At 39.4% G+C, this 21,114-nt stretch overlaps 1 protein-coding gene across 2 annotated transcripts in view; it reads left to right on the forward strand.

The window, feature by feature from the left end:
• Positions 1 to 21,114, forward strand: part of LOC121896221 (MICOS complex subunit mic25a-like) — an 85,329-nt gene that overhangs the window by 4,916 nt on the left and 59,299 nt on the right. For both annotated transcript variants that reach the window (XM_042409967.1, XM_042409968.1), the window contains exon 4: positions 113 to 245. In XM_042409967.1, the coding sequence (XP_042265901.1) occupies positions 113 to 245 (133 nt within the window). The remainder of the gene's footprint in view (positions 1 to 112; positions 246 to 21,114) is intronic.

Below are 21,114 nucleotides of genomic sequence, written 5' to 3' on the forward strand. Positions count from 1 at the left end.
AAATAAATGTTAAAAGGATTTGAAGATGCTGGAAAGCAGAAACTGATGGTAGCATGCAATGAATCAAAATATTTTTATGTGTGTGCGTGTGCATGTCTGGTATGTGTTTCAGGTATGAACGCCAGCAGACAATACTGAAGGAGGAGTTGGCCAAGGTGGCACAAAGAGAGAGGGAGGAGATGTCTAAAACAATGAGTCGTGAGAGACAACAAGTACGTCATGAAGCTGAGAAGGCCAAACAGCAGGTACACACGCACACACATGTGCATGTGTGCGCGCGCACACACACACACACACACACACATATACATACAATCACATGTATGCATGGTTGTTCAAACATATTCTCTTTCCAACATTAGCACAGTCACACTGATACAGAAGCTGGCCAGCATAACTGACTTCTAATTAATGATGGGATGTTTTAAACTGACTAGTCATTTAATAATTGTTATGCTGGCCATTCAGAGTACACAATAATTGATCCTTTGGACATGTTTTTCATGAAGAGTCCATCAGTACCTGAAGCTGTGGCAATTAGTATAAAGTATGTTGACAACATGCAACATCTGCAAATTCATAATGCAACTGTTGGCTGTTCAGTGAGTGCTTTACTGTCAGTTTTCATTCAAATAAAGTACACCTCTTTTTTAAATAGCGATTCTTCTTAGCCATTTTTGTTAGATGCCATAACCTCTAAGGAAGTGAAGATGGACTGAAGTGGCTAAAGTTGTAATCCTTAAGATTTCACTCCTGGTTGATTTGGAGACAACTATGGTTACGGTGGTAACAGCAAGTGTCTAAATACTACAGCAAACACTTCCTGAGCAGCTATTTTGTCTGAACTACACAGAAGAGCAACTGGTGTATCTGTTTACAATGCAACCAGAAAGACTTACATTAGCTGTGTCTCTACTCAGGGGCCTTCACAGTCTACGGAGGACATCCTCTGTAGACTGCGAAGGCCAAACCAAGTGTTTTTAAATGAGACGATCTGGTCTAGTGAGGATTTACTATTTGCATCATCAACTGTTCCTGCCTTTATCCTTGGATCGCGAAGTGCCGCTCCTGTCACCTAGCAACCTTTACAACTGCAGTTGACAATTGGGACACAAGTAAATGAACCCTAGTCGCTTAATAGCTCACTGAAATTTGCATGTGCGTAGCCGGCCAATCAGGACGCAGGCGTCTCAATTTCACTCCTCCTGCTGCCTCCTCCTCTTCCACCTTTTTGGTTACCCCAGAAAGTGGTGAACTCGTTTCCAGGCTGAAATCTGCTCTGGGATCTTCTCCTCAGACACTTCAGCCTCCTTCTCAATCTCAAGGTCGTCTCTCTCAGCCTCAAGCTTGGTCGAGAGCTCAACGTTCAGTTCAGTGTCTCTGAAGAGCCTCTTCCTTCACGGAGACGTCTTGCTGCAGGACTGCCATCTTTTGATGAAGGGTTTCCTGCTCAGCCCTCACTTTCTTGATCAGACGTTGATCACTTCCCCACCTTTGCCTGGCCTCAACTAGTACGTAGTTGACTTGTGTATGTGCCACTTTCAATGCCTCATAATTTCTTTTGAAGCACTTCGTTTTGATTCTGCATGATACCATCCCTCACCTGAGTGGCAATCTTATTGGCGCTGAGAATTTCTGTGTGCTTTTTCAGCTCCTCTAGCTCTGCTCTTGTTTCTTTTTCTGTGTTGATGCACTTGTCCTTGAGGCCTGTTTGGTAGGCCAACAGTTTCTTGGTGCCATCCAACTCTTGGCCAAGTTGGAGTCTCCTTTTTCTCTCACAGGAGTAGTTGGCCCTCTCACTACTCAACAAGACATGGATCTTATGAACTTCTGTATGACGTACATTGCGTTCCGACACGGCCTTCTGCAGAGTCCTGACTAATGTTAGTTCATGTTCTCTTGTGGCAATCTTTGTCGCATTGTGGGATTCCATGTGCTTTTGCAGCTTCTCCAGCTCTTTTCTTGTTTCTTTTTCCCTTTCCATGCACTTGTCATGGAGATCTTTTTTGGAAGCCGACTGTTTTTTGGCTACATCCAGCTCTTTGCCAAATTGGACTCTACAATTTCTCTCAGTGGCATTGTTGACTCTTTCTGTAATCAACAGGTCATTAAGCTTCTGAACATGTTGGCGAAGTCCATCACAGTCTAACACAACCATCTGCAGTGCCCTGACTAGTTTTTGGTCTCTTGTGTCATTTCCCTCACTGGAAAGGTTGACACATTGGAGCTGAGTCCCTCATCTGCTGCATTTTCTTCGGCTGCTGGTCAAAGGTCTGCCTTGTTGTAAAGATGTAGTTTGTCTCTGATGAACAGATGTAGTCTGTATCACTGGTCTACCTGTGTTATCTCTTGCCGTTTTGTCTTTCTCACAGTAGTGTTACTGTTTAATAGGACTGATTCAGTAGAATTTTATAAAAATTCTGACCTGGAGTGAGACATCAAATATAACACCAAAGCAATTATTCCTTTAATCTAGCTTTAGGGTTCCATTCTGTTTACCTTTGTTCTTCAGATCAAAGGTAAATAGTTCAATTTCTTCTTTTTCCTTTTCTTTTTTCTTCTATTATTCCCAAACTGATTGACAGGTCGAACACAACTATTTCACACAGCAGAGATGTTGTCATTGATGAGCAGTTGAGAATCACAAAATGTACCTTTTCATCTATAAATTCAACTCACTAAAACTCTTACAAAACCAGATTTAAAAACTTGCATTTAAATATGTGTATTCTTGTTTTTGATTTTATTTATCAAATGTTTTAACCTCCCTGTAACGTCAAAGATTTGAGTGATGTGACAAATACTAATTATATATATGAAATATATATATATATATATATGAAATAGTAATTTCATTACTATATGACTGAGGGAACTGTTGAGGCTGTTGAGAAGTTTTTCGCCAGAGTCAATGAATATGACTTCCACTGAGCATACTGATGTTTTCTGGTCACGGTCACAAAGAAACCCCAATGAAATATAGAGGGTTTTCTTTATTGTATTGTACTATTGTATCATTTTGTCACAATTTCATAATTAACTATTGTGAATTTGTGTCTTTTACTGTAGTTTTCATCAGTGAAGATTTGATTTAATTTAATATACTCTCCTTCATCATGAATGCGCTTGATAGGACAATAGCTGACATCTAACATGCTCACAATGACAATGCTAGCAAGTTGACATCAGGTACAATATATGAGATAATGTAATTTAGAAACAAAGAACTAATTCATGCTCTCGCTTTAATAATTTGTGCATTCAAATTAGTAACTCATCCTCTTGGTTTAATAATCTGTGCGCTTAATTAGGATTACTTAATTAGTGCTCACAATTTAATTTTGTTTTTGGCATGAGGCAGCCGCTTTCAAGTGCTGTCCCTCGTTCTCTCGCCACCCAAGAAAAGCCACAAAGCCCCTGCTTAATGAAAAATACAGCAGCTGTATAGGTTAACTGCTTCCTCAGCACACAAGACAACATCTGAACTTGAAGTTCTTTTTCACATTCCAGCTCTGAAACAACTTTAGTTGGTAGAGGCCAACACACAAACTTCTCCTACATCACTATACCTTTCATATATGTTGAGTTCAGTCCCTTTCACTTCACTTCAAAGTCTGTAATACCTTAGATTAATGAATGCTCCCGATTATGTTCACGTCACTGTATTAATTATTAAATAATTATTCTAATTAATCTCTCTCTCGCTCACTCACTTATTGAGCTGAGGAGGAGGGGCGGCCAACTTTGAATGCTGTGTGTTTACAAACACCAACAGACAAAATCCTGCATAGTATACCTTTAAGCTTTAACACAGAGATTCCAAGTTTATTCATGTGAAATATTTTTGAATGAAGCAGCCATCATCAGGATGAGGATGCTCTGTTCTGCTCTGTTTATATGTATCACTTTGTGAAAAAGCCAAATCACCTTGTGTGTAAAACCAGAACATAGAGGTGGCGCAGCGTGAGAGTGTGTGCCATACAACCTACAGCTGTTTCCCTCTCTTCTTCACTGCAGTGAGTAGTAACCTTTGGCTATTTGGCCTTGTTTAAAATAGATATTGCAGTGGGAAACCAAACTAATCGTACAACCAAACTAATTTCACAGCTGAAACAGTTGATGTTGTGTAGAAGCATTAGTGTGTGGTTTTGGATAACTAGCAGGATGTGCACTTTTAAAAAAAAAAAGGCACCAACACAGTACACTAGAGCTGACATCACGCTAGCTTGTGGCATGACATAACACCGCTGCCTCTGTGAACTCTGGGGTCCTTATATGTACAGTTACACCACATTTTGCTAAATAAATAAAAATATATTAAAATGAACAGATTGATCTAGATTCAGTTTTGTTTTACTTTTTATATACCTGACAGATTGGATTTTTATTATAGCTACATTACAGATTGGATATCATAACTGACTGCATCTCATTGTCAATGAGGTTATTTTTTTCTTCCGAAAAAGTCTTTTGGTGGAGCTTTGAGTTGAGATGTTTTTGTCACAGTACAGGAAGGTACAGTTTTGTTGAAGTGTTATCATCAGAGCTGAGCTGAGTTGGTGATGTCAGCAAGAACGCTGCTGTTCCAATTGCAAATGATCATCCCGTCCTTGGGAGTTTGGACTTTCCAAGTTCAAACTTGTACACAAGTTAAAACTCAGCGTACTCTGTATTGAGAAAGACCTCTTGTCATACTCTGCTGTTTGTCACTTTCTTTTCTATCTTGCTCTTTTCTTCTTACTTGTAACACTCAACACTATGGTTGGTGTTGGCTGTTGTATTTCCCCGACATGGTTATATCAGATGGTGTGGTTTAAGGCATATGTGTTTTAACCATCCCCTGTTTGCTCATTGTGAGAAACAAATATGTTGTCCCTTATGGTGGAGCGTTGCCTGTAGACAGTACCCCTGACAGTACAAGAATGACTGTTAAACCCCTACTGTATATGCCATTGCCTTAAAAAAAAAAAAAAAAAAAAAAAAAAGAACCCAAGGCCAAGATGTGAATAGTCACCAAACGTTGCAGTTATTTCTAGGAAACAGAATTATATATAAGGCACATATAAGGCAATACTAGAATTAAACACTCAAATCTTGTTTGATCTCTTTTTCTAGCCTTATCTATTAACAAAGATGATGGCATAAAAAACACCATTCATTTGCTTTGTGTCACTGAAAAGGGGCTATTACGGTAATTTAAAAAAGTCACCCCTTCCAGTTCTGTTCATTACAGCTAACAGGCTTAAAATACTTCTGTCCTTGACTGTAATTTACAATTTACACATGCAAAAACCTTCTGTGTCGTGTTTGTCAGTTAAATGTGTCCTTTAGTCAATATGGTGGATGATATGAAAAATCCCCATCCCTCTGTAACATCCATTAGTGACGTGTTGGTGGAGCTGTTGTAATCTGTGTGTAATGATACAGTACCTTTTTTAGAGTTTTTGTCAGGACTCATCCTACGCCTTTTGGCTGAAGACTTCAGGTTTTACATGCATGGAGTTCAGTGATAAAGCAATGTAAAAGAGGATTAATTTGGGGGTCTCTCAGTGGGAGATAAGTTTGTGAAGGGTCAAGTCATGATTCAGTCTGGTAGAGTTTTCTCTGGTTAAATCACTTGATGGAGCATTTCACACAGACACAAATTGGGTCTTGGGATTGCATTTGTAATTTCCATGATGATACTCCCCCTGCCTCCTTCTCCTCCTTTCACCTATTACATCCCTGTTCTCTTTCTATCTCCCCCTCTCTTTACCATTTTCTTTCTCCCTCTTTTCCTTGCACTCTTTCTAATCTTGTCTCCCACCTTCACCCTCTATCTCCCTCTGTCTTTCTCTCTTTCTATCCTAACCCATCACTCTCTCCCTCTTGCCCTGGAGACAGTATTATCAGTGTAGTGCAAGCGGCAAATTGCACCCTGAGAGTTTCCTGGAGCTAGAGATAGGAGTGGTGTGGGGTTGGAGGTAGTCGTGAGAAGGTGAGAGCTTGTTTTACACATCAGCCAGTGCCTGTTTCACGTGACTCTTCTCCTCCCCTTCCCCTCCTTTTCCACCTGCCTCCCCCCTGTGTCGAGACATGCTGTAGTGTCTGTCTTATCTCCACTCCAACACACTCCCACTGCTAATAGAAAGCCGCTGGAGGGACGTCGTGAGCAGAATGACCAGTCGAGCAGGACCGGACCTCCTGATGCTGAAGGCTCCTTGTAATTACTGTTTCTTGTGCTATGAATACATATACGTACACACATACACATGAAGTGTGCGGCAGATGTACTCACATCCTTAACTCAAATTAGATTATTTTCCTGTTGTGGAATCGGAGGGCATGATCGTCATGATCCATCATCTTTAACTCTTGGTCCTACCACTGTGTAGTCGAGCAAGTAAAAGGGTTGCTCTTCCTAGCTCTACAACTACAATACATTTTTATTCTTCAAGCTTTGGGAACGAAAAACCTACTTTTTAATTGGAGGTGCCCTCAAAGCTGAACCAAGGGCTCAGGTGAGACTCCAGGAAAAGCTTTTAAGAAGCCTTCTGTGTGCCCTTTTTGGCTTTACAGACAGTCTGTATAGCCCTTTAACGTTGTATAACACAGCACACTACACAGAAAGTACCAAAGTTTTGGAGTACAGTGTTGGGTTGTCATCGTTAAATGTAGGAAATGGTTGACTAGGAAACCACAAAATTAAGAAGAAACAAGTGTTTGCATGTTCTGGCATTTGTTAATACTTATTACATAGACACTACCATCTGTGTTTCCATTAGTTTAAAGTAATATAAGGACAAAATGGAGAAAGAACAGGTAGTTTTGCATTTTCGAGCCACTGAGTCATCATTAATCGAAACTGATCATTTTAATGTAAACAGACAGGTAGGAAATAGTAAAGCTAATTTTGACACTATAGCCTCAAAACAAAAGAGGGGATGTGTGGAATGTTGAGGGAGGCAGGATTTCTGTATTATTCTGAAGTATTATTAGCAGACTATGCTGTTATTACACAACAATTACCCTTTTTTCATTAAAATGTTGCCCCATCTTAAAGGGGTAATCTAGCAATTTTGTATTACACTTCCATATAATTGGGGGACTCACAAGAGACAAATTTAATAAGGAATGATCAAAAACGGTGCAGCAGAACACAGGATATCCTGACTTTTAGTGCCTAGTATGGTTCAGGCTCCCCAAATTCCCCATAATCATTAGTTACATGCTATTACTGAGCTCCATTATTTCCTTTATATCTTTTCGCTATTATTACCCTAATGTTTTCAGCTCATTATCATTTTAGTACTCCCATTATGTTACTATCTACTATTTTACAAGCTATAATGTAAAGAGCTACCAAAATACCCAGACTATTTATAGGGAAGCTGAAAGTTAAGAGATAATGCTAATTGCTAAAACTAACAGTAGCACAAGTAAAGAGGAGTTAAGTCTGCAAACTGACTCATTAATGTCAGTTCCACAGCGATATTTATCTAAAGTTTGAGCTAATGTTAGCCACCATACTCGTCATACCATACCAAGTAAAGCTGTAACAACAAATGCTCTGAGCAAGCTTGAGTTTCATTGCTGATGAATAAGACTTTTGATTTTAAAGAGAGAGAGTGTGTTATTTTTAAATTTACTTTGTTTTGTTTTAATGGTGCTTTAATAATTGTTTGGCCACATGAGGACAAAATCTGGAATATCACGCGTGTTTGACATATTATTGCCTTCTAAAGTTGATATGGCTAATGTGTTAGCAAACGATAACCTGCTTACACATCCAGCATACATGGAACAACATTGACATTTATTTGGAGTCATCAAGTCCAATATTCACTCTCTTTTTAACCCTGTTTTGGTTTCAGCAAATCAAGAGAAAGGTACACTAACTGGGTTTTCAGCTCCTATAATTTATCCACGACTTAACACCTTTTTTTGCTAAAAACAGCTGCCTGCTGCAATTGGAAAGAGGGTTGATCACAGCTGTGAGAATGAACCAAAGAACAACTGATTAAACACATGGAACTGGTTTTGATATTCACAACAAAAATATTCAGAATTTTTAGAAAGTAAATATCTTAAATATGGTTTATTATCACTTGAAAATGACTTGCAAATTGTCACTTAGTGTCACAAGTCCTTGTAAACACTTACACCTGCACTGCAACCATGTACATCTGCTTTTAAAATGTACTTTACTGCCAGTAATTCAAATTGATTTTCATATTAGAGCCCCCAGATTATGGTTGGATACCTGCCAGTATGACTGACGGCACCTCAGAAAAAGTGGCCATGGTAAGAACCTACCTACATTTGGCAGGTGGCCGATATTAATTTCACACACCCTGTGAGGGAAAAGTTTAAAGAGATGCCAGTGATGCAAGTAATGAAGACTGAACATATGAGAAGATGAGAAATAAGAGATGACATCTGATTAAGTGTTTACTAAGTAATTGGGAGCAAGAGGGATGCGCAGATGAAAAAGAAGTGACTGAACATTTTGTGAAGGGTTAGGATGAGGAATGAAGATGAGGTGAGAATGAATGGGAGTGAAAGAGAAGATGGCACGCATTTCCTGCAAAACTGAGCTGAAAAGGAGGGAATGAGTGAGACGGTGAAAAAGGAGTCTTCACAAAAACTTAACATTTCCTGGAGGATCATAAGGTGTTGGAGGAGAAGAACAACAACGGGAGGATGAGAGGGAACGGGTGACTATTACTTAGTGATTGTTGGAAGATTTTAGAAGGATGAATAAGAGAAAAATGAGGGAAGTACAAATGAAAAAGGTTACAATATGACTAAACATTTCCCACAATTAGAGGTAGGAAAAGGAGACAAGGAATGATGAGGGAGTGAAAATATTTATTCTGGTGGACGAGGAGAAGAACAAGGAGGACGGAAAAGAAAGGTTAGGAGGAGGAAAGAGAGAAGGATGAAAGATGTATAACCATTGCCAATAAAGGGATGTGTAGACTGAGAGTGATATGTGTCTAACTATTACCTTGAAATTAGAACAAAATGATGGAAGTGAGAAACAGATGATGTTTGACAGATGAGTCAACATTCACTATTGAATTACAGCTAAAGGAAGAGGAGGGGGAGGGGGAAATGCATAATTACTCTAAGGCAAACTGGTAAAGAAACTGAAAGGATTGGAGGAGGACTAACTATTTGTAAAGATTCACCGTAGGGTCAGGAGGAGACAGAAAAAAGGTACAGAGTTGAGTGTCGAACTAAAATATGAGGAGAATGGGGAGAAGGTGCTACAGGTGACTAAGGGCTTCCAGTCCTGTGTGTGTGTGGGCACAGCACTGAGTCATAGGTAAGATAGAGACAGACAATAATGTGTGGCATATGCTATTTTGTTGCCTCTTTCTTTTACCCACTTTTCACTTCCCTCACACATTTCCACCTGTCTTTTGTCCTCCTCCCAGTGAACTGCCTGATCCCGCCATTCCTCTGGCTCTTTCTTCATCTTTCAGCCAAGGCCCTCACCCACTGTGCTGCGCTCTGTGAATAGTCTTTGTTAATAGCAAATCTTCCGCAGATTAATTTCAGAATGAGAGAGGGGAACGGGAGAATGGAAAGAAAGGAAGCAAGTCGAACTAAAGGGCTAAAAGGGATTTTCTCTTTTTATAATCTATTAATGGCCTTTTGGCGCCTGTTGAAAGCAAAAAAAAGGTTATAAGTCACATTAGCATACGGTAAATTTCTCTCTCTCTCCTTGTTCCTGCAGAACAATTAAGAAGCCTATTTTATTAGCTGCCCTTTAACTTCCTCTGATGGAGCTTCCACTAATACAAAATGCCATCCATGCTTTCGTCATTCTTTGAACAAGACTGTTAAACACAGATGAATCAGTTGGGGCTTAGGAGGACATAATGTGGCAGTGAAAAATGTACGTCGGCTGAAGTTCATATGTGTACGACACCCAGCTGCTGTCCAGAGGTAGGGCCTAGTTGATCAGAATTAAACTGGCACATCAAGTTGAGTTTACTGGTCATTAGGGATGGTATTCATCCTGTAGGTTAGGGTTCTATATGTCCTGTGGTTTTGGAGGGAGCTTTTCAAAGTTGTGTGGAAAATGAAGTGGAAAATGAACCTGATTATGTAATCAGGGTTATCTTTGCTTTGGACTTGGGGACTACTAATTTTTAACAGAAAGCCTGAAGAAAAGATGCTATCAAGTTGTAGGACACAGTGTTTTTTTGGGCTTGAGCCATATCGGGGGCTCATGTCTGCTGGTTTGATTTTGACCATTCTTTTTAAAATCTGTTCCTGGAAGGTCCCCCAACTTTGTGGCAGTGCAATACCAAATCACTGAAATCCTCTTTAACACAACTTATGTACACAAGGACACACCCATAGCAGTAAGCATACCTTCTAGTTGCATGTTGCATGTTTAAAATTTCTTAATTTTTCCTGTTTAAACAATGGGGGTAGGACAGATTGATAGAAAAGCTCACTTGTCTCTCACAGCACCATAGAGGTTGAAGTTTTGGCTTGAATTTCACCTCCATCAGCAGTTCCCAGTTGTATTATAAAGGTATTTAGAGCTTCCACAGGATGCGGTAGAGGTGATACAAGAATGGCTTCTAGACTATATAGAGCGAAAGACAAAGGTGAAGTGTTCATTTGTAAAGACAAAAGTAGTAAGATTCAGTTCAGTTTCAATACAAATTGAAAATGCTGGGCTAACCAGTTCCTCCAAGTGACACTAGATGGCAACAAAAGCATATTCCAAAGTTTCACTGATTTTTTAAAACAGTGGAAGCATCCCTCTGTTGCTGTCTCTCTTTATTTCTCTCTTATTCTATCCTTTGCTTTGTCTCTGTGCCCAATGCCCATCATGCACAATATCAAGTTAAATTTCAAGTGTGAAATTCTCTTATTGGAAAGCCAGCAACAAATGTTATTGCAAAGGCTCCCCATGTTAATCTAATCCACCTAATCTCACCCTGTACAACGACCTTTCATGTCTCTCGTTATTCTTATTGCTTCAGAATTGGCTGTAGAGTGGCACAGTGATAAGGAACATTTCATTGTAATGTTCAAATTACTTGAGTCCTCAAGGAAGTTGTCACTTGCCAAGAGCTGTTGATGTCCTTTGTCTCACCTGCTTTTATAGGGATTGTAAAAATATCATTGCTTTGTTCCACACGAAGTAATTTGCTTTATTCAAATTCATTAACAATTGAATGGCACTTTCTGTGAGTCTCAAAAAGATTTTAAGTACACAGTAGGTAATCTGTCATTTTAGCTTAGCTTTCTCTTGTTAAGTATTTAAAAACAGCAGTATTTCATTTCAATTTATTTGGCTTTAGAGGTCACAAGGCTTCAAAAAGTGAATAAATGACACTTTATCATTTTGCTGTATTGCTTAGCTTTAAAAAACGGTAGATGGTAAATGGACTGTGCTTGTATAGCGCCTTTCTGGTCTTCCAACCACTCAAAGCTTTTTACACTACAAACTACATTCACCCATTCACACATTCATACGCTGAATGGGTACAGGGGCTACCATGCAAGGTACCATGCAACCTTCCCATCAGAGGAAACTTAATCATTCACACTCTGATGGCACAGCCATCAGGAGCAATTTGGGGTTAAGTATCTTGACATGCGGACTGGAGGAGCCAGGAATTGAACCGCTGATCCTCCGATCAGTGGACGACCCACTCTACCTCCTGAGCCACAGCCGCCCCTAAATGTAAATCTAAAATGTATTTCTCACAATTGCAACACCATTGCCCATATATGGTGAAACCTATCCAGTTTAGTCCAGGAGAACAGTTTTAAAATAAAATACGCTACATACTTAATAATGTGTCCAGCATTGAACCTTAGTATCAGAATCTCAGTTAACCTAACTCTTCCAGTCAATAATAACATGTACAGGAAATATTACATATTATTGACCTTGGGATCTTCACTACAGTATAACTTAAACTTAACTTAAACATTTGCACAGATGTATCCCACAGCTTGGTCTTGTGGGCTTTAAAAGGTTAAGGATCTATATGTAATAAAATGTACTCTAGTAGTTTAAAAGTTACAGTTATGAATCTTAATGCTCATTCAAAATTAATCTCATTCAAAATTTTCATGTAACCTCATAATATTTTCGTCAGTAATGTGTCATGGGATAGCTAGATAGATGGGGCCAGGTGGGCAAATTGTAATTGTGCAGATTATTATGAACAGTATATACAAATGTACTGTATATAGTGTTACTGTAGCAGCATTTAATGTAGGGGGTTGGAGATGTTGTTCACCAGCTTGGTCAGCGTCCCCTGCATGACATGCAACAAATGTCTGCAGCCGGAATCAAATCGTGGATGTTGCGATTATGTGGTATGAGTCTTAACCAACTAGCTTGTTAAGTCTGTTGGTGTCTCCAGCCTTCACACTGCGATCCCAAATTACTGCAGCATACAAGATTTCGTTGGCCACCACAAACTGAAATGCAGCATCTAGTTGCAGACTTTGAAAGGAGTAGAGTGGGCTTGGGGCCCTTCTTTTAAAGTGCCCCTGTATTCCTAGTGCACTTGGGCCTGTCATCCAGGTGCACTCCGAGGTATTTGTAGGAGTGAACCAACTGGAGTAGTATCAAGGCCAAATGGGAAAAGAAATTTGGGACTGACATATCTGTGGCTGTTTGGGACCGAGCCCTGAGCTGGGTTAATGGAACCTCTTCCTGTGTACGCTTAAATTTAATTCAGTGTAAAATTCTTCATCGTATGCACTACACTAAGGTTAAACTGGCCAAAATATATACCAACACTGATGATTTATGTGACCATTGTAGGATGGCCAGAGGAGATTTAACTCATATGCTCTGGGCATGTCCTAAGCTGAGAGAGTTCTGGTCATTAGTATTTGACATTTTGAATGAGGCCTTTGGCTTAGATCTGCAGAACAGCCATACAACAGCCATATTTGGGGTACAAGGGGGAGATTTTGTAATGCCCAGCAACAAAGAAAATGTTATTGCTTTTGCAACCCTCATAGCACGTAGGAGAATACTTATGGAATGGAAATCATCCACACCCCCTAAGGCATCTGTATGGCTTTCAGATATAATTATGTTTCTGAAACTTCAAATCAAATACTCTGTCAGAGGATCCACCAGAAAATTTTACAAAACCTGGGATCCTTTGCTGACTTATTTTGATAAGGCTAACAACACCTCCTTGTTAGTAATAGATAGCATAAAGTAGAAATTAATAACCATGAGCATATGCATAATATGAACATTTATTTATTTATTTATTTATTTATTTATTCCTTCCTTCTGATTTGTCTTCTGATGTTTCCCCTTTATGTTTGGCGTAGGGGTTTGTGAGGGTGGGATGGAAGTTATAAAGGCTATTGAGAATGTAATATTCTTGTTACATTATACAATGTCATAATGCCTCTTTAAAACAATAAAAATACATGTTAAAAAAAAAGGGAAGTGAACCAACTCGACATCCTCCCCTTAGATGGAGCCAGGGGTCAGAAGAAGTATAGTCCTGTGGAATTCCGCAACCTTGTCTTGCTGATGTTCAGCTGCAGATGGCATGACCTGCTCCACCCTAACAAAGTCATCCACCAGGCCTCTGTTTTGTGTCGCCTGTTGCCCACTGGTACACCCCATAGTAGCGGAGTCATCAGAGAACTTCAGAAAGTGTTAGAAATATGACATATCAAAAGCAATAGCACAGAATACCCATCATGTCTCAGGAATACTCCCCTTAACAATATCACCACTACTTTACAACACTGACCAGACGACCAAACGCTAAATTCCTACTGTTTGTGTCTCAGATGGTTTACTGCACCACTCCAGAGCAAGAGAGTGCTCTTGTCTGCCTATCTGTTTGTCAAGCAGCCCTGCTGGAATGAGCCAGATGTTTGCTGTGATTGGACAAACCTGCCTCTCTTGTTTATATCTAAACCCATGTAATCAGCTGGAGATTCTCTGCTGATGGAGCAACAGCGCTGTCTCTTTCTTACACGCTCAGGAAACTCATTCAGACTTTGGTAACGGGTGTGAGAGAAACAGCTGTGTTCATGCATACACACATTCACACATAGGGGAGAAGCAGACTGAGGCAGATGGGGACATGCTTCATTATAGCTCTACATATGAGCTGGTGAATTACTTGATGTTTTATCATGTACTCCTCTGACTGCTTATTTAGTCTGACATATGGTAACTCGCTGCTATTAAGCCATTTAGATGAGTGAAAAACAGGTTAATTGAGTTGCTTTGCTTAGCGCACAGGTTTTGTCTTGAATTTCAATGGATTTATATCCCTCAAGCAGTTTAAGGAATGTTACTGGATGAATATATACAGACATGCTTTAATTTTATACATGTATTGTACAGATATTCACACTGACATGCACTCAGACATTTGAACTCACACATAGTTAATCACAGAGCTTGTAAACAGGAAAGAAGTAAGAATAAAGGGGGAAAAAAAAGATGTAATGAGAAACAGAGAGGTGAAAAGGAGAGGGAAATCAGAAAAGAGAGAGGAAAGGGCTAAGGAATGTTGGGAAATGAGGTGAATGAAGGAGTGGGTAGAGGAGGAGGAGGGGGAGGCAGAGGTACAGATAAGCCTGCAGTTGTATCAGTAATTGTAATCTGCAGCAACTGACATGGTTCTGCATGTAAAGCTATTAGACTGACTGTGTGCTCACACGCCAGCTCACCCTACCACACTGTCAGATAGTCAGGTAAGATGAGCCAAGCAAGCAGGCAGGCAGACAGAAGTCAAGTAAATCCTGGTGCTCTAATAAAAAAAATTTAGTTGATGTCTTTCATCTACATTTATTAGTGAAAGAGATGCTGCAAAATTGTTGGTCTCTGGCACACTTTTAGTGGTCTGTAATTGACACAAAGTCACTTTTTTTGAAGAGAAATAAGTAGAATATACCTCACCAAAGAAGTAAAGGGATAATCCACTGTGTCATTATGCTACATACATTTTTTACCCTTTCACAAAGCTTGGAACGTTCAAGGATATCATATTTTCAGAAACACATTTATTATTGCAAAATCAATATTTCCAACACTTGCTAAGAACTGGGAGGCCCATCTTTAAATATTTTGATCTGTTCCTTAGGTCTTTAATTCTCTCTGAGAAAGATCATATCTTTCTCTGACTGACTGACTGTCCATTGCAACTAGCCCCAAACTAGCATTGACTTGTTTCAAGCTTGAGAATCAGTTCTAACAGCCATAAGCAGACGAGTATGCAGTAAATGTGGAATGCAGAAAGGCAGTTGCATAATTTACTCCTGTACTGTATATGATTCTCCACCTGCAGTCCTTCACATGAACACTGTGGATTGCTGCCTCCACAAAAGAAAACTCCACTCTGATATTATTATATCAAAGACATCTTTAACGCTCAGTCATATGTCAACCGGCCAATACAATGAGATAGCATTTAATTTTCAGGGCTAACATCAAATCATCATGAATCATGAACAAGTAAAAAGTATCGAATCCTGTCAAATCTGAGCTTAATCAATAGTAATTTGCATATGTGATGATACAAACATGCCGGGTGAATTTAAAGACTGTGTATTTTGGGATTCAAACCTCTGTGGTCATGATACCAGGCCATTGCATCAACATCACAGAGACATAAACATGCATTATTCCAATGGGAATTGGTCCGATCACTCTGGGGATCCAATATCTCTTGCTAAACCCAACAATTGTAAATGATTAAGTATAATAAGAAAAGCGGCAAACAATATCAGAAATACTGTATTGTGCATGCTTTTAGCAGATACTCCCTTTAGTAGGACATGCGCATGCACACTTAAAATACAGTATGTTTCTATTCAAGACAAACTCCCTGTTTTTAGTAGTCATTTGCAAGACCCCACTGAACTACATCATGTGATTATGTAGAAAGTACTGTGAAACAACTAATTAAAACATGAAAAGGGGATTGTCAAATGAAAAAGGAAAACTATGGATGGAGGAGAAGAGGAAAAGAAAAGAGAAGAAGGACCAGTGGCCCATATTGTCCTACTCCTTCCTCTGCGTAGCTATCTGGCTGTAATTATCAGTCAGATTATTATTGAGTGCTAATTTATTGCCTCGCTGGGAGCTATGTGTTAAATAAACGCAGCGGAGTAAATAAAGAGAGGGGGAGAAAGAGGGAATGGAAGAACAGACTGCTGCTGCTATCAGATGGTAACACAGTGCACACACTGGCCACAGGGGAAGAGCGAGCTGTGTGTGTGTATATTTGTACGTGTCTGTCCCAGCCGTTCTTGCGAGCCCAAACACTAGTGTTCCATGCCCATGTGGTGTGTTGATGATCCATTAGACTGTTAACATTGGTGCACTGCCCTCTGATGCTCTCTTCATGTGTTCCTTCTGTACTGGATCATAGAGTTGGCCCTCCATAGCCGATATCACTGTGGCGTCTACCCGGCAGACACACTGACTAGCAGCTTAGCCAGCTGCCATCTGTTATCCTTACAGCCCAGCCTCAAAACCTAAAGTACCGCACGGCTGTTGTAGAGCAGAGCTGTACAACTTTAAAAAATATGTTCTTTTTTAATAGAGTTTGAGGGGCTAGAGGGTTCGACGATTGAAATATATATTGTGGGATTGAATTCATGACTTGATGCAAATTTGTACATGTGAACCAGCCGAGAGACAGTGATGATGTCATCTATGTACCAATCCTGATGCTACCCCATTGACACTGCTTTCCTGATTTTATTAATGATGTGTTGATGATGGGGATTCCACATTACAGACATGACCGTCCCTGTTTGTAGATACTCACTTTATCATCTGAGATGACAAGAACAGAGCAATTCAGATTCTTTTTTGGTAGATTTTTCCTTTAATGAAGGGTTTCATTGAACCATTGAGTAAACTCCTCCCACCCTATAATGGCATGATTATGGGAAGGAGGTGTGAAATAACACAGGGGATTCCTTGGTGCAGCGATGAAAGACTTGGTGGAGTTTTTAGCCACCTGAGTTTACATGTCAAAAATTTGAATCTCAACAGGGGACTCAATTTTAAACAGAAATCTTGTTTCTAGAACCTGTGTACATGTCAAACAAATGTGTGTCATGTGCCACTTGTTTCCAATGAAGATCAGCTGTTTTCGAGAAATGTCTTTTCATTTTCTTCATTGTAGGCTCTTCAATTAAAGGTATTTTTGTACATGCAGGAAATAGGGGTGCAGCTACTACTACTATTGTTACTATTTGTATTGTTGTAAGATATTATTTAGTCCTGTGAGACCCCCTCTCGGTCACTGTTACCCACAAAAAACTTTTAAAGAAATTTTGTTATTATGATTCTCACAAGTGTGACTGTTTCAGGTTTGTTGGCTATTGAAGGTGAAGTTCAAGGGCTTTGATCTCTTCATAGACCAATAAATTCACAGTATTTCAGTTTAATTCAACTTGTCTTAACTGTGTTTTTCCATTGATCCCATATTCATTTTAATTATTTTTTTTCCCACAATTATATACCTTACAATACAGACTTAACTTGCAGCATTTAGATATGATTTACAGGTGCATTAAGAAAACCTAACTTGCGTCACAGCTTTCCTGATGGTATCGTATAATAGTGTGTACTCTCAGTCTTACCGTGCATTTGTTTTGGCAGGAAGGTTTGGACAGGATTTACACCGCTTCTCTGCATCTTGCATGACCAAAATACTGAAGTTCAAATGCACTTTTCATCCAACAACCGTAGTAGCATCATGTGTGACGACTCTGTGCTGCAGGCATAGAAATAATAAAGATGAATTATTATTGCTGTGCCACTTTTATGTTGTCATATTTTGGTTGACATAACGTCAGTCCTTTACTTTATACTTTGCATTTGAGAATGTTGTAATTCCTACTCAAAACATGTTCCCACTGCTACAGTATGGATATATCACCCTGACAGACACAACCAACAGTGTGTGTTGGTTGTGTCTGTTGGTTTGTCACTTGGTTGTTGGCGTGGTTCAGACCCCTTTGGTCCATTTGTGGTGCAAGGTAGACTACAGCCTGCACTGCTTTTGGAGCTTTTCAATTGTTAGTCATGTCATCACTTGTTTCTAGTTAACAAGTGAAACTGCATTGCTGACAATGACAACGGTCTAAACCTCTCTGCTAGATCTGAGTTTCGCTTTGAGATGTTTCCACAGCAGAGGCTCTCATCTCTCATTCCCGCTCACTCACTCATTCTTGCTGTGATTTTGTTTTGCCTCGCATTGTCATTTTCTGTTTTGCATTTGTTAGCCGTTTAACCTGTCTCTTCTTTTTTCCTTATCGTTTTCAGCTCATCTTCCCCTCTCTCACTCTTGCTTGCCTTTCCTTTCATGCACATTTACACATTTTCTTTCCTGTCTGTAGCTTCTAAATAGATGCTTCACACCTCTAGCTGTGTACTGAATTGATTCATATGCAGAAGGTGCCTGGAGCAGGAAAAATGTACGATAATACGTTTGTAAGCTAATCTTCTGTTTAGCTCATGGCTAGCAACTGCCGTATTCAATTATGCACTTTCTTAACTGTAGTTGTTTTTATGCACTTGTTTACATTTCTTATATATTTATCCTCTTCTTGTCTGTAGTATTTTTTTATCTCTCCTTTTCTTCTTCTCAATAAGAAGAAGAAAATGTGAGTCTTTCCTGAAACGTGCAAAGTCTGTTGGTTGAGATCTGTATGTAAAAGTTAGTATTCTGTTACAGTGTGCATTTTGTGATCTTAATTGTGCTTTTAAACCTACGTTAATTTATTTATTCTATATAAAATCCATCTGAACTCAGGTGCAGAGGAAAGTGGAACACCTCTCATGATGACAACAGTGCCTGTTTTTCTGTATACGTCTAAAAGCACAGTGCTTAATATTCCTGTAATTTTTTTCACTACTTTGTGATTGAGCATCCCAGTGAATTGAATTCCTTTTGTGTGCAGGATTACTGTGCCCCTGTTCTGATGGTAACTTTGATACCATACAAGGGTAAAGTACAGACAGTACGAAATAAACAAATGCACAGCTCTAGCATTCAGTTGAGGGGTTAGATAGAGTAGGGGGGTAATCCTTCTAGGACTTAGGTTTGTTTGTGAGACTTCATCATCCTTGAAGCTTGGGGGTCAAAAATGTTTCCCTGTCTAACAGTACCAAAACAAATGCTGCTGTTTTACTATTATTAGATGGAGAGGCATATACTTCATGTGTGAATTGACTTTTTCAATTTTTTGTAAAAGTCTTGTCTTGAGACTATGCTCTTAACTGCAGGGTCAGATAGCACTGGGTATCTGGCCTGAATCTGTCCGTCATACCGATTATTGGAAAAGAGTAAAAACCAAAAGCTGGCTTTGCAGAGACACATACTCTTCTTGACTTTTTCTCTAGTCATACCATATATTTACTGATTTAGCTCATAATGTCATCTATTTTAGATTGAAGTTGTTGTCAATGCTAACATGCTGATGCTTAGCAAGTAATGTTTACCATGTCCACCATCTTTGTTAAGTGTTTTCAAGCTAACATTTGCTAATTAGCACTAAACACAAAGTACAACCAAGGCTGATGGGAATGTATTGGAAAAATTAAAATTTTGACCTGATCAAAAGTTAAGGGATAACCAGAGTTACTAAAATTCATCCTGAGGAGGATATGAATGTCTGTACCTCATTTAACGGCAGTCCATACAATATTTGTCAAGACACTTCACTTAAAGCCAAAAATATCTAAAGAACCATGAATACTTCAACAGAATTTCATGGCTAAATGTCTAATAGTTGTTGAAATATTTCAGTCTGGACTAAAATGGTGGACTGACTGTGACAGACAGACTGACCAACCAACATTGCCATCCCTGGAGCCATGGGGAAAAAGGTTTTTGTAAAAAAATAAAGCTTGTTAATATTCCTCATAGCAAGATAATGAAAAATTAAGTTTTTTTGTTATTGTTAACACTACTATAGAAACATTTCAGACAATACCCAATCATAGGGTAAAACCACCATCTGGGGAAGATATGAACCCTTTACTATCAATTAAGGCTAAATTGGTTGTGTGATAAGTGTCATACTGTTTTAGCATCATGCATGGTTGAGATTACCCAGTACCACATTTTGATATATCAGAGCAGCTTCCAAGACACTAAAGCTTATCAGACACCAAAACACTACACAGCAGTTTATAATAAAATGAGGAAGAATCTCAGCTGTGTAAAGTTACGATGACAGCCATCATTTTATCTTCTGTCTCAATGAGGTTAAACTGTAAACTGAGGTTACCTGTTTATTTTATCAAGTAATCTACTAGGCATGTGAGCTTGTATTTTGACTGGCCAGCACAGTGTTTTGCCAGATGAAGTTGCATTGCGTTGTGAGAAGAGCTGAGCCAAGTTAAACTTTTTTTTTCCTGTGTGTGTGTTTGTTTCGCCTGAGCCCTCTGCATTTGCACCCCGATTGCACCAATGCAAAGGTTTCATTGAAATATGCAGTGCTAACGTTGATCTAACCACGCCCAAGGACTGTAGGACAGAATTACAGCTGGACTCATTGACACACATTAGCACAGACAAAAATGATTGACTAAATGAATGACAGGCACAAACAGACAATGTCAGGTATCCCAACAGAGAGACAGACTAAACAAACATGAGCATGTAATCCTCAGCCATCCTCCGTGTTAGTGTGTCTTGGCGCGTATGTGTGTGTGTGTGTGTGTATAAAGTCACGCCTGGCTGGCTGTTATCTACCATAGACTCGCAGGTCCCTGGAGGGACACCAGAGGAGTCATCTGATTCACTTGCAGTTTCTTCTCTGACTGCAAATTAAAACAGGACCAACACAGAGAGACACAGATAGGAAGGAGAGCTGCGTTTTTTAATTAAATCCATTCTGTTTCTGCTTAATCCCCGCCAAACAGATAGTTGTCTAATATATAAAATTAACACATGAACAATCTTAGTCCCTCTTTTCACCTGCAATAACATGCACTAGCTGCAGTTTTTACCCGACAGTGGAAGTATCTCTCACATCAGAATCCCGCTCACTCTTTGTCTCTCCTCAGTTAAGGTCTGTTCATGAAACACAGACGATCAGCTCTGATTTGATTTGGCGTTCAGCAGC

Source organism: Thunnus maccoyii, chromosome 4 (genome assembly GCF_910596095.1).
Source record: "Thunnus maccoyii chromosome 4, fThuMac1.1, whole genome shotgun sequence".
Lineage (NCBI taxonomy): Eukaryota > Metazoa > Chordata > Actinopteri > Scombriformes > Scombridae > Thunnus > Thunnus maccoyii.